The sequence below is a fragment of the Malaclemys terrapin genome, chromosome 3 (assembly GCF_027887155.1).
Source record: "Malaclemys terrapin pileata isolate rMalTer1 chromosome 3, rMalTer1.hap1, whole genome shotgun sequence".
NCBI lineage: Eukaryota > Metazoa > Chordata > Testudines > Emydidae > Malaclemys > Malaclemys terrapin.
The window spans coordinates 61,968,179-61,982,258 of record NC_071507.1 but is presented as its reverse complement, the minus strand read 5'-3'; the positions used below and the strand labels follow the sequence as shown (position 1 = coordinate 61,982,258).

Below are 14,080 nucleotides of genomic sequence, written 5' to 3'. Positions count from 1 at the left end.
GTGTAGACAATGCTGTCAGCAGGAGGGCTTCACCTGTTGCCATAGCTACCGTCTCTCAGAGAGGCGGATTAGCTACGCCCATGGGGGAGCTCTCTCCCCTTTGCACAGAGCGTCTTCATTAAAGCGCTACAGTAGCGCAGCTGCGCCGATACAGTGTTTTAAGTGTAGACCTACCCTTAGTAATGCAGGGAAGAAGAACAGCTTTACAATGCAATACAGATTTAGAATACAGCTGTTTATTTTACTGGTGTCCATTTCATATTGGAGAACAATTACAGGATAAGCAATTTATTTGGCTGGTAAATGGGTGCTTCCCATGTGCTCATCCTCCTTTCTACAGAAGGAGGAATGTAATACTGCTAGGCTAAAATAGAAGAATATGCTCCCTGCCCAGCTAAGTATAACAGTCTGCTCCTTCCACATCTGCACTGCACCCCAGAGACTTGGCAATCAGAGGAGACCACAAAGCAGAGATAAGGAGGCTGTTCCAAAGCGGGGTGCTCAGCACTTACCCTCACCATTCACACTTATAATCCCAGCCATCCAGGGCTCACCCAAACCGCTTCCAAGTGGGCGCAGCACAGAGGAGATTTGGTGGGCTGGTGGCCTCACTGGGATCCCTCCTTAAGATAACATCCGGTTGGAACCAACTTGGACATTCCTAACATTCAGTACTAGAGCAGTTTCCTACTTGCTTCTCCCTCTGTGACTTCAAAACAAGCATCAGATGGGACAAGGGCATTTGGCAGCAGGCAATTAGCTGGTAACGAGCTCTCACTATTCCTTTAAACAAAGTTGTGGGCGTTTTAATTGTGTATTTAATGCCAATCAGTAGCATGCAAATTAACCGCCTGCTCCCTGCGCCCCATGCAGAGCAGACGTGTGTGCCTGGAAAGCAGATCAGCACTCCATCCTCAGGATCTTGGGAATGGGGGGGCAGGGGGCTGAGGGCTAAGGAGCCCCTGACAGGGGTTTGGCAAGACACAGTACAATGGCTCTTCATGCTCCCAATACGCACAGAGCTGAGCAACAGGAAAACTGGAAGCCTGCATACCTTCTTCCGTGCCACTGATATCTGTGGATGGCCCTGTGTTGACAGTGCGCTTGGGGTTCTGAGTCAAGGCATTCTGACGGGTCCAGTCAAAGTTGTCCATCTTGTCTTGCATGAAGCCACAGATCTTCTCGTCCTCAAAGTGGCAGGTGTTATCTGTGGGCAGAAAAGGGGCCGATCAGTTACTGAGCTTCACCATGCCCCAAACCTGCTGGTTTGGCTTTTTCACTTGGGGGGTGTGCGCAAGTCAGTGTTTGTGACTCTGCACTGTAATGCTGGGTCAGTGCAGAAGGAATCCATGTCGCCACAGGGGTAGGTGGGCAGGGAACTAACCAGGGAGGAAAGCTTAATCAGCTTAAAAAACTCAAGGAGCCCTTGTGGCACCTTAGATACATCTAGCTTGGGTAGAGGATGTGATTGTCTACAACAGTGGAATAAGGGTACTAAGACCAAGGAGAAAGGAGAATCAGTAGGGTGCTCCGTGGGGGCAGAGCTATAGAAGGGTAAAAGGAGCATTCAAGCTAAATATACCAGAAAAGTTTCCAGAAAGCGATATCTGCTAGATTGTCAAATCATCTCCCCGTAGAAGCCTCATCACCAGGATACTTGAAACCAGACTGGACTAAGCATGAGCAAATGCACTGTAGGGAAGAATCTGAGGCCAGGTCTACTCTAGAACAGGTTTGCAGGAATAGATACAACAGCAAAGCTCCCTAGTGGAGAGACAACTTATATTGACAAAGGAGTTCCTTTGCTTGTGTAGTTAAGCCACTTCCCTGAATGACATAAAAGCTACATCGGCCAAAGGACTCTTTTGCTGATATAAGCTGCAGCTACACAGGGGATTTTGCCAGCACAGCTGTGTTGGTTGGAGAGTGATTTTTCCGCCTCACTCCTAACTGATACTGTTAAGCAGCAAATCTTTGTAGAGTAGACCTGGTGTGAAACAGACTATACCAGCAAAAGCACTTTTATGCTAATATAACTGGCTGGATACTTTTGCTGGTACAGAATTTTTTTTTTTTAAGTCACCCTCCTCCCCCAACTGACAATCATATTCCACAAAAGCTTCTAGCGTAGGCCTGACGTTACATTGGCTCCCACGGAGTGGACCAAATGGGACCTGACAAGGCTTCTCCACCTTTAACTTTTATGATAAAGGACAGGTCCAAGGTCAAGGAGATCAAGGCCCAACCACTGACCTTGGATGCCTGCACTGGGATTCTGTTGAAGTCAATGGGAGCTGTATGTAGGAAAGAAATAGAGCAGAAATAGAACAGGGTCCAGTGATGGCAGGTGAAAATGATTAGAGGCTGGAGAGAGAAATCCATAGGTCAGGAAACTGGATAAGACTGGGATTGCTCAGTTCAGAGAGGAAGCGAATTGGAGGGAACAAAAGTGAGGTATAAAAACTCACACACAAGTGGATGGTGCAGCAAAGGTAAATCAGGATTGTGACCCTGACAGACCAGGTGCCAGCTCATGCCAAGGTCCCCATGTTTCCACTGAACACTGACAAATACATTGCTAGAATCAGTCTGGCTCACCTGTGTCTTAGTATTGTTAAAATAGGTATTAGAAGTAGAAGAGTGTGTTTAGGATTTAAACATTATCTCACTTATAACATCAGTATCCCATATTGCAAAGTAATATTTGAGCATTTGCACTGTAAGCCTTTGTAACTGTGTAAATACCAGACAGGAGAGAGACATTAACTAGTGTGAAATACAAGCATCCAACAGAGGCTGTTATGTCCTGCCAGACAAGGAAGACCCATCAGCACCAGAAGGACTGGAGTGGAACATTAAAGAGGACAAAAGACTTTGTTGTTTACTCTCCCCCGCTCACCCCACAAAGATGAGTCATGCAAGTGAATTCTTCCCATGAGCTGAGTTTGCAGCTCAAAGCAGATGGGGGGAAGGGAATAAAACTCCTTAACACGGAGGAACAATGTCTCATTGCTGCTTGGACTCCGGTGTGTGTGTGTTTCTAGGCACAAGCAAGGGATCCTCAGCTGCTTAGCTTCAGTTAGACCTAAAGGACATATTTGCTTATTATAGAAACTTGTTACATACACAAATGAGTTACAATCTTAAAATTCAAAAGGTATGTTCACCGGCTTTAACCTTGTAAATAACTCTCATTTCCTTTCCCTAGTTAATAAATCTTTAGATAGTTTAGTATAGGACTGGCTACAAACAGTCTTTGGTGTGCAAGCTAAAGTGCAGCTGACCTGGAGTAAGTGACCGATTCTTTGGTATTGGGAGTAACCTGAATATTTGTGAGATTCATGGTGTAAGGGATCATCTATCACAAAGGCAGGCTTACCTGGAGTACCCAAGGGGACTGTCTGGGACTCCATGTTAAGTTATAGTGCCTGAGGCGTTTACACTTGATAATTGTCTGGTGAAATCTAAGTATAGCACTTACAGCCAATTGGGGGTTTGTGCCCTGGTTCTTAACAGTCTGCCCTAAGCCACTGCAGGACAGCTCAACCAGGAGCTCCGCTCTGCAAGGGGCATCCAATGACATTGGGAAGCAACACGTTTAAAAGGAGAAACTGACAGAGGCTAGCAATCCCCTTGCTGTGGGCAGGGCCGGCTCCAGCATTTCTGCTGCCCCAAGCAAAAAAAAAAAGCTGCGATCGTAATCACGACTGGTGGCGGCGATTGGGGGGGAAAAAAAAAAAAAAAGCCACGATCGACGGCGGCAGTTCGGCAGCAGGTCCTTCGCTCCTAGAGGGAGTGAGGGACCTGACACCCCCGAATTGCCGCAGGTGCCGCCCCTCTCCCTTGGCCGCCCCAAGCACCTGCTTGTTAAGCTGGTGCCTGGAGCCGGCCCTGGCTGTGGGACACAAGCTGAGCACTAAGCACCAGCAACACATTTCCCTTAAGGGCATGTGAAAGCACAACTCTCATTTACATCAGTTCCTATGTTTCCAAATTCCTGTATCCCAAGAAGTTTGATTCCAGATGTGGCTTGCTTCAGAAACTGGCTGGGAGAGAGACCGGGCTTACATGGATTTCAGTGGCTCAGTCAGAGTCTCTGGAGATCTTATCTGGAGTATAGAACTTGGGGCTCTAAATTGTTGTCCCCTCTTTCTACTGTATGCCTGTCTCTCCTTGATGGCACATCGCTATAGGGACTGGATAGCACCCACCATGTTAGACTTGGGAGGGTGAAAAGGAAGAGAAATGGACCTCTTCTGAGATCCATTGGTATCCACACACGGTCCTCACTACCACCTGCGCCATATGCTCTGTCCATGAGGGACTCAATCACAATGGTTCACTAACCAAGGCAGCTGGGTTTTGCTGCTGAATGCAGGCCCCTGGAGCTCAGCAGGAAACTGCTGAATGCAGTCATAGGGAGCTCGGCTGCCCATTTAACTTCTGATTAACCCTGGCTAAGTGCTCTCAGTTCAGTCCATTCATTTCTAATTAGCATCTTAATCCAAATTAGCTATTGCTTTGTAGCGCTGAGCGCAGGGGCTGCTCTGCAGCTGAAGCTGGAAGAGGAGGAGGGAGAAGTGGGGACTGGCCCTGGCAAGAGCCTGGGAGATTAGAGGCATGGGGATCACGGTCATATGTTCTCCATGGCTGGTTTGTCTCCAGCTCCGAAAGGCAAAGGAAGAAGTGAGACAGCAGCTGCTCCGTGTCCTTTCCAGGGGGTTATGTGAATAAGGTGGCTGAGATCCAGGCCTGCTGTGCTGAAGGTCTCAGCACATCCAGCAGATCACGACAGGGGAGGCTGGTACCCACCAGCCTCCAATCTGTTTAGGTTGTACCAACACGCCTGGCTTCACCTCCACCAGGCCCAGCTCCTGTACCAGCAGAATCAGCCCTGCCAGAGTGAAATACTTGCCATGGTTTAGCCATGTCTTGTTCTGTTCATTCCCTCTGAAGCATCTGGCACTGGCTACTATCAAAGAGAGGATACTGGGCTAGATGGACTATTGGTCTGACCTAGTAAGGCCGTTTTTATGTTCTTATGCAATAATACTTTTAATGATCCCCTGCATCGCTGAGAATACAGCAGTAACCTGACGGCTGACCCTGGCAGTGTGATGCAAACCCTGCCTCAAATTCCATCCACCTGGCTGGGATCCTGGTTCAGCAACAAGAAGAGCAAAGGAACCTCCCTGTTTAAATATTAAACCATTGGGTTAAATATTGAACACAGAAGCTTTTCTCTGGGTTGCCAGAGCCAACGTGGAGCGGGATTCCGAAAGGCAGCTCTTCCTTCACCTGGCAGAGTTCCTCAATGTGCTTTGCAGTGGTTGCGGCTGAAAGTGCCCTGGTATTTATCCCTGGTCACAGCCACCTCCCTGCACTCACCCAGGAGTGATCCTCTGCCAGGGCTCTTAGCATTTCTAGGCTTTTCCCTTTTTAGAAAAATGGAACAGAGGTTTTCACGTCAGGCATGGGGGAGCCAGTCCTAGCCCGGATATTCAGGCTGTGGTGCACATAAAGAAGGACGCTATTCCCAGTTTACAGACTATGGGAGCCAGATAGTGATTGTTACATATTGCACACTTAGGGGTACCTGCACTTCTTATTATTGTGATTTGATGGCTAAGACATGGAACTGGGCTACAGGAGAGCTGGGTTTTATCCCCACTCTACCACTGACTTCCTGTGTGACTATAGGTAAGTCACTTCCCCTCGGTGTGTCAGTTTCCCCAGCTGTACAATGAGGACATTGATGCTTAATCCCCTTTTGTAAAGTGCTTTGGAACTCAAGGATGAAGAGCACGATATAAGAGTGTTCAATATTATTAGACCCATAGTGCATTCCACCTAAGGATCTCAAAGTGCTTTATAAACATTCATTCACTGAGCTTCAGAACACCCCGGGGAGATACGTAATCATTATCCCCATATTACAGGCGGGGAAATTAAGACCGACCATGACATTCAGCCTGATTTGCACTCATTGCATAAAGAGCCAATGACAGAGCAGGGAATAGAAATTGGAGTCTCCAATTTCAGTCCAGTGCTTGAGCCACTAGGCACACATACTCCTTTCCCAGGGCTGGGCATAGAACTTGAGAATCCTGAATCTCAGATACATGCTCTAACCACCCAACTAATTTCTCACTCCCCCACATTCACAGTAGGGGGGGAGGTTCAACTTTCTCTAGAGCATCTGCCATTGACCATTGTCAGAGGCAGGGCTAGAAGCACTAGGTGCAAACAATGGACTGGATGAATCTCCTTAGGTCTATTCAGGCATGGTAAATCCCATGGGCTGATCACTCTCTATCGCGTGCAATAGATGACCGATCACGTTAGCACGACATGCAGGGAGACGGAAACACTGCTCCTGCTCAGGAAGGGAATGACCTGTGGCAGAGAAAACAATAATCTCTTATCAGGGGGGAGCCGTGTTAGTCTGTATCTACAAAAACAACAAGGAGTCTGGTGGCACCTTAAAGACTAACAGATTTATTTGGGCATAAGCTTTCGTGAGTAAAAACCTCACTTATGCATCCGAAGAAGTGAGGTTTTTACTCACGAAAGTTTATGCCCAAATAAATCTGTTAATCTTTAAGGTGCCAGCAGACTCCTAATAATCTCTTATATTTCACTACGCATCATTTCCAAGGATGTCAGAATGCTAGACTGGACATACGGGGAAATCATTTCACCCACCACTTTTGGAGTGGAACACGGCAGCTGTTTGACTGCACACACAAGTTCTGCCCAAGAGTTTAGAATAGGAAGTGAAGATTGTAACCAACTGAACCAGCAGGGGGAGTTCTGGGAGAAAGAACAGACTCACCCAAGCTGGAATTTGGCCCTGGGTTAACACTTTTACTCTTGCAGTAAGTGCCAAGAGATGTTTACTGACCACAAGGAGTCAGGGATCCAGTAAAACAACAGAAGGTATCACTTAACTTCTTAGAGTTGGATATATTTTTACTGGTTATTGTCACTCCTGTCTCTAACCTCAAAGTACATGAAAGTTAACCACCCCGTCCTCTCCCTTTGGATCGCTGCTGCACTTACAACTGTAACCATGCCACATGCATGCATGGCCCAACATCATTAACATCTTATTAGGCCAGAAGAGAATATGCATGAAGAAATAATTGTATTAAGCGACACTCTGAGTCTGTAAATTAATCACCATTATGTGTGCCCTGGATCAAGCTGCCATGGGCATTAATCATCTCATCTTTGCCTTTTGCTCCAGAGAGCTGGGCATTCGGGAGGGAATTCAAAGTGGAAGGAAGGAAAGTTAAGGGCAGAGAGACACACTCTGATGATCCTGTGGAGCCAGCAGCTCCAAAGGGTGGGGTGCCATTCTGGGTTATTAACTTTGCAGCATGGACACAAAGCCAGCAGCCTTCGTGACCATATCTCGCTGGCCAGCAGGTCTGAAGGGAAGGGACGTTGCTATAAAGCGGGGATGGCCAAAGCAACGACAATGCAGTTGTTCTTGCACCTTTCATGCGGTGGGCAGGACCCACAAGGAGCAGCACATAGCTCCCAGCATTCAGTGCAGCTTGCCTCAAGATGGAGCACAGCATGTGGGACCTGCGACTGTTCCCCTGTATCGAAATATAAGGGGGGCTGCAACCGAACCCATTTGCATCAGTTTTGTTTTAGTCTTGTGGCCCTTGTCAAGCAGCCAAAATGTCAGATTTTGGAGGCCCCACTTCTCAAGTGCCCAAGGACATGGTCACTCTTGGGATAGGGGTCCTCACAGGATTTCCCGAGAGTTATGTGGAAATGAAAAGAAGTGGCAAAAGGAAAGATTTCTCCTATTCACTGAGATGGAATCTCTCCCCAGGCCAGGTGCAGAAGGGAATGTGTTCTGGACGCACAGAATACAGGACCCTGGCAATTTGTTTAATGTTTCCCAGTGGGTCTTCACCAGAGAAGGCAAGGAGCTGGGAGAAGGGGCCAAGGTGCAGCCCTCATTCAAGATTTGTGGGAATCGGAGGCACATGGGACACTTGAGGTGCCACGTTGCAGCATGGGGGAAGGGACATGCTAGTAGGAGGGAAGTCCCAGAATCATACGAATTAAAAGACAGAAAAGCCTCATGACTAGATAGGAAGCTATTGCCCCTAGCTAGAGCAGAACCTTTTCCTACAGCAAACTCCCTAGCGCAGGGGCTCAAAAACCTCTTCAGAATGTGGACCACACCTTGTTTGAGAGAATGTCTCCTGGCTGCCTCCCGTCCCAGCCGCCATTGCCTAGACTCCTCCCAGGCACCATCACAGCATCCCTGTAGCAGCTACAGTACTTGCTTACATGGAAAGGGAACATTAGGAAAATACTGAATATATGTTTTCAAATTTGTTTCATTCAATTTGGCAGCTGGAAACAAGGAGGAGGAGCCAGCACTACGGGACCAGCCTGCTCTCTGTGGACCACCAGTCAGTGCTCTGTCAACATGGGAACCTCTGCCTTATTTACCTTGCCAAGTTTCCAGTGATTCAGCCAGTGGGGCTTCCACCCTCACCCAGAGGAGATGATTCCACCACTAGTTCTAACCCTCTGGGACCACCCTAAACAATCCTCTCTCAAGAACTCTGGGCACCATCCTATTCCTGTTAAACACCCAGGCCCGATTATTCAGAGATGCTGAGGACTCTCATCTCAAAGTCAATGGGCGCTATGGGTGCTCAGTACCTAAGAAAAATCAGGCCCTGCAGCCAGTCCCTAAAGCTTTGGGCTGGAAGTGTATCCCTCAGAGGGAATAACTGGAAGAGCAATGCCTGGGTGAAAGAACAATGCTGGGAAAGGAGACTAGGGAACGGGGGTGTGGGTATTTGCAGGGGAAGAAGATCCATGCTGGAAAACATTCTCCAACATCCCGCAGGGGTATCAGGCAGCTCCCTTCCCAATTCAGACCAGACGGGTTATTTTGAAAAAGCCAGACATTGTGGGGACAATGCTGAGTTGCTGATGCCCCTCTTGATAGGAGCATGTTGCTAAAGTTAGGAGAGCCGTGTTGGAGGTCATATGTACAGCAGGTGTAAGTGGAGTGTGTTTCTTTGTTGTATTTCTCCTGTCAAAATGAAGGGTTACAACAAAGAGCACTTGGTGGTGGAGGAAATTTTCAGTGCTTGTAAATTTCATGCTGTTTTAGGGGAATGGAACTGGCAAAGCCACCTGTGCCACCCAGCACCCCTGGCATGGCTGCACCTCCCCATTCTCTCTGGCAAGTCTGGTAGTTGCCTGTGGCTGCTCTGGCAGGTATCACTCAGTATAGTCAAAAATAAAACCGGAGGCCTTGTTGCTTACCTGCCGGGTTGGGATAGTTAATCGCTGGGAAAGGAAACAGAAAACAAAAGGGTTTAGAATAGCATTTGTTTCCCAAGGAAAAAAATCAAAACCTGAACAAAAAAGAAACACTTTGAGAAATGCCCAAATAACGCAGAGCCACTCCACAGCCCCTGAGTTCCAAATGGGAGAATCCTTGTGTTTGGGACAAACCAAGGTCCTGAGTTTGTGGGTTCACAGTTCTATTTTCAAAATGCAGACAGAACCCCAGACGCAAACCTTTTGTTCAGTGCAAGTCCCTGGATCTAGTGTCTATGCAGGGCTACCCAAGCAGATTCTTTTATGGAATCCATTGGGAATGGGAAGGCTGGTATCCAGTAGGGGAATCAAGACAGCTTCATACCTGGTGGTATGAGGTAGCCCTTAGAATAGGGTCTGCCACCCTGCAGGAAATCAATAAGGTCTAGGCGCTGGTGTGCGACTAAAGGGGACTGGAATCCATGGGGAAATTGAGGCACAATAGTCACCCCATGGGAATGGAGGGTTGTGCAAAATCACATGGAAATGGAATAGATGCCCAAACTCCTGAGTGAAACTGAGAGGGCAACTACCTGACAGCATATCAAAGTGTCCTGCAGGAATGTGGTGTGGGAGCAGGGAGCTGGGTGTATGGCCAGTGATCTGCAGGATCAGGGAGAGGGCCCTGCGCTCCACAGGAGTTAGAACACAGCTACAACACATTGGCTTAGCTACGAAAAGAGCTGTGGAATGAACTCTCTCTCCTTTGTGGTCAGTCTGGCTACAACACAATGCCCATGGCTTGCGCCCTAACATGAACGGAGGAGCCTAATCTCATCCAGCAGCAAAGGGGCCATGTAGCGTGACTGGGAACACTGGGCTGTGTGTGGCTGGAAAGCAAAGAACATAACATTATGTAAAATGAATTTGGCCCCCTACCCAAAGTCTTTGCATGGGGTCCCATGGTGAGGAAGGCTGCAGAGCCCTGGCCAAAGGGCAGTGATGGCACTGCGTCACCACAACACTGCATCACCCTGAGACTCCCTCCTGTAATCACAACCCAACAACCCAATGCTGAAGGGGTCCCTGCCCCTGCTCTCTTGGGTGGGATGTAGGGGGAAGATACCTACGTTCCATGTACCGGATGATGCGGGCAGCCATATCACCAGCCCCAAAGTTGGTGATGGGCGTCAGGTGAACCTCATAGCTCTGAGGAACCTTCAGGTTGCGCAGGATGTGCTCCAGCAGCAGGCCTTTCTCCATCTTCTTCACAGGAATTAACGTCTGGACAGTGTTCCTCTGATTCAGCTGCAAGGAAAAAAAATTAGATCCCGTGGAATCAGTGTTAGCGGCCTGAAAATGAGAGTCTGAAAGGCTCTGTGAGCCAACCAGACCAGGCCTCCGTTCCCTCACAGCCAGGCAGGAATGCTCTTTATAGTCAAGGCCCTGTGTAATCTACTGCCTTGAAATTGGCTGTAGAAGTCACTCCTTGTCACAGAACTGTGCTGCAGAATCTCAGCTTTCATTTCAAAGAAACAAAACTTCTAGCCCTTACGGGTGGGAAGATAACCTCGAAAATGCGACAGAAAATCTGAAACAATGGTTATGAGGAGAATTGCTCCATTTTTCTCAGTCAGGGCCCATAGACTCCATAACTCCATGCACATGGAATATGGCCCTTCCACAACATAGCACAGAATTCAGCATTTTTGCTGCACATTCCATTAAGTTGCTGCAGCCCGGCGCACTGGGCATCAGTTCACACGAGCATATCTATTGGACAAGCAGTACAGGTCAGCTGTTCAAGCCCCACACCCTGGGTTTGAAATAAGAGTTTCCCTTCTTCCCCCATAAAGGAGGAAGAAGTTGCAGAGACACGTAGGAAAATGAAAAAGGAGAAAGCACCTGGACCAGATGAAGTCTGGATATGCTGAAGTCACAGGGAAGGGACGGCTTCAAGGATTTTACAAGTCCATTCCATGATATTCTTAAGAAAGAGAAAATGCTGGATGAATGATGTAAAACCTTTGTGGTGTCCATGTTTAAAAATAAAGGCGATATTACAGTGTGTGTTAATTATCACCCATTTAAGTGGACATCAGCTACTATGAAGGTGTGGGATAAGATTACTGAAAAGCATCCATGAGGAACAGTTGAAATTTGGAAGGGTCAGCACGGCTTTATGATGGAAAGGAGCATAGTTGATGCCATATTTACTCTACGAATCCCAATGGAGAAGGTCAGAGAAAAGAGATGGCAACTGGTCCTGGTTTGCGTGGACTTGGAGAAAGGGTATGATCGTATACTAAAAGAATTAGTTTGTGATGGAGAGGTGTACTGGAAAGATATGTCTATCTTATCCAGGATATGTATGATGGAGTGAGTACTGTAGTCAAAAACCAAATGGAGCGACAGGAGAGAATTTCCAGTAAACGTTGGCCTGCACCAGGGTCTGCGTTGAGTCCTTTTTTGTTTGCGGCTCTCCTGGCTGAGATAAGTGAGAATCCTGGAAGGGAATTGCCCTGGAAAATGCTATTCACTGATAACTTAGTGATATGTGCTGAAGACTGCGAGACCCTGCAAACCAACACCGTTTTCAGTAGGCAGGACTTAGTGTGAGCATTGGTAAGGCTGAGGAAGGAGGACCTACCATAAAGGATAGCACAGGCAGAGAGCTTAGAAGAGTGGAAGAATTGAAATAGCTAGGATCAATGGTTGCAGACAATGGTGTTCTCCTGAGTGATGCCTGGCATCGTACCAAAGCTGCTTGGTGCAAATGCAGGAGCTGTGATACCAGTAAAGTTAAAAGGCAGAGTGTACAAAACGGTAATTCGACCCATCTGAATGCATGGAACAGAGACCTGGCCAGCCACAAGACATGAAATCAGTGTGTGCTCTCAACCACGGAAATGAAGATGTTGAGATGGTCAAATAGTTGGATGCTCTGTGATAAAAAATGAAATGAGGTTGGGAGGGGCCTAATCCAGGTTAGCCAACTGCAGAGAAGTTGGGTGAGGCTAGGCTACGTTGGTATGGACATGTCTAGCAGAGACCTGAGAGTCATATTGGTAGGATGGTCCCTGCAACGATCATGGACGGGAGAGTAAATCAGGCTGTCTAGACAACATCATGACTGCTGAGGGCGGCACAGAGTGCTGTGCTCTCTGGAGAAATGAGCAAAAAAAGTCCATTGTCAAAAATGCCTGTTGCTGAAAACGATCACTGGTGAATGATCTATCATTGAGTGTTTTCAATGATGAGTCATAGAGGTGTGTGTTTGGGTGCCAGAGGGGTGGGAATGGAGAGTATGTCATGGAAATACATTACATTGCTCAGCAACGTTAGTGAATTTAGGGATTCTTGCTGCAGAATTTAGGGGAGCCCTTAGCCACAATATTTGATCCCATTGTGCTGCAGAGAACATGGGGCCCTGCTTATAGTCTCTTCAGCACTGCCTTGCCCAGTCCAGTGTGCAATGTCCCAAGAAATGGAGCTTCCTCCACTTCCTTTGATTGACTATCCCGCAACTTGATATTCAGCCTACCTATTCAGCTTTAATTTTGAATTGATTGGACTGGAATAGCAGAAGGGTGGAGGTGGGTAGGGTAGGCTGGGGCCAAAATATATGGGTAAAGCACCCAGCTTAGAAGGTCAGGGGAGAGAATGGGGACCCATGGGTCAGGATTGAGGGGCAGGATAAGATTAACACGTAGGCAAACGGGGCACATGACTAAGGCCCCCATTATTTTTTTAAAACCAATGTGGGTTTGCCCCTGGCCTGAAAGAACTTCACATACTTGAGTGAATGGTATTGCGAGCTGGAGCCCTGGGTCACACCACCACTCAAATCTGGCCCGGACGTTTCTCCATCATGACAAGGGGTTAGCCAGGCCAAAGCTGAGCGGCATTGTGACCCCATGCTTCAGGCTGCAACGCCGCTCACTTTAAGTTCTTTCAGCGTGTGCACATATCGGCCCCAGGGGCTGGGCTGGCAGAGGAAGTCCTAACACCCAGCTAAGCCACACTGTGCCATGCCCAACGGAGCCAAGGGGATGGAGGAGGGCACTGGGTAAACAAACTGCTGCTTTCTCCAACAAGGTAGGAGTCCAAAAGTGAATGTTTGCCTAGGGCCCAGTAATGGGTTACTCTGGCCCTGTTGAGGGGCTGCGGCAGAGCTGTGTGTCTGGGATCCAGCACTGGAACAGCAAAGGGGGCTGCTGGTGAGGATTGCATTAGCAGAGCTGTTGGGAGAGATGGCATACACACTCCCTTCTCTGTCAGGTTCCAGCCCCTCACTGACAGATACTGAATGCACTCATAGAATTCAAAACGGTGGCTACCACCAGAGTCCTTATGCCAGAGCCCGGTGCACTCCTGGGGTAGCTAAGACCTAGTTCCTTCACCTCAGGTTGTTTGGTCACAGCTCCCAAATGAACATTTGGAAGACTGATCATTGCACAATCCTGCTAAGCCGCTGGAACTGTTGCAGGTACAAGCCCCATTTCGATTCCCTCGCGTGTAAGGCTCCTCTTGTGTCAGAGGCAGGACCGGGGTAGCAATATGCGTGACCTGGATGCTGTCAGGATCCATTTGCATTAGCAGTGGCACATCTGCACATGAGCACACTGGGGACTGATCCCTACAGCTCAGCCCGCCCGTCTGTCAGCACCTCTCACGTGTGCTCTGCCAGGCTGGAGCGTACCCAGCTCCCAGTGGCAGTGACCCCATGTGCCCTGGTTAGTGCCACCCCAGCAATTCCATGGAAGCCAGG

The 14,080-nt window shown here is 48.2% G+C and overlaps 1 protein-coding gene across 3 annotated transcripts in view; it reads right to left on the bottom strand.

The window, feature by feature from the left end:
* Window positions 1-14,080, bottom strand: part of MDGA1 (MAM domain containing glycosylphosphatidylinositol anchor 1) — a 200,230-nt gene that overhangs the window by 35,178 nt on the left and 150,972 nt on the right. For all 3 annotated transcript variants that reach the window (XM_054021452.1, XM_054021453.1, XM_054021454.1), the window contains 3 exons: window positions 10,440-10,617; window positions 9,313-9,336; window positions 1,055-1,207 (listed from right to left, as the gene is read on the bottom strand). In XM_054021452.1, the coding sequence (XP_053877427.1) occupies window positions 1,055-1,207; window positions 9,313-9,336; window positions 10,440-10,617 (355 nt within the window). The remainder of the gene's footprint in view (window positions 1-1,054; window positions 1,208-9,312; window positions 9,337-10,439; window positions 10,618-14,080) is intronic.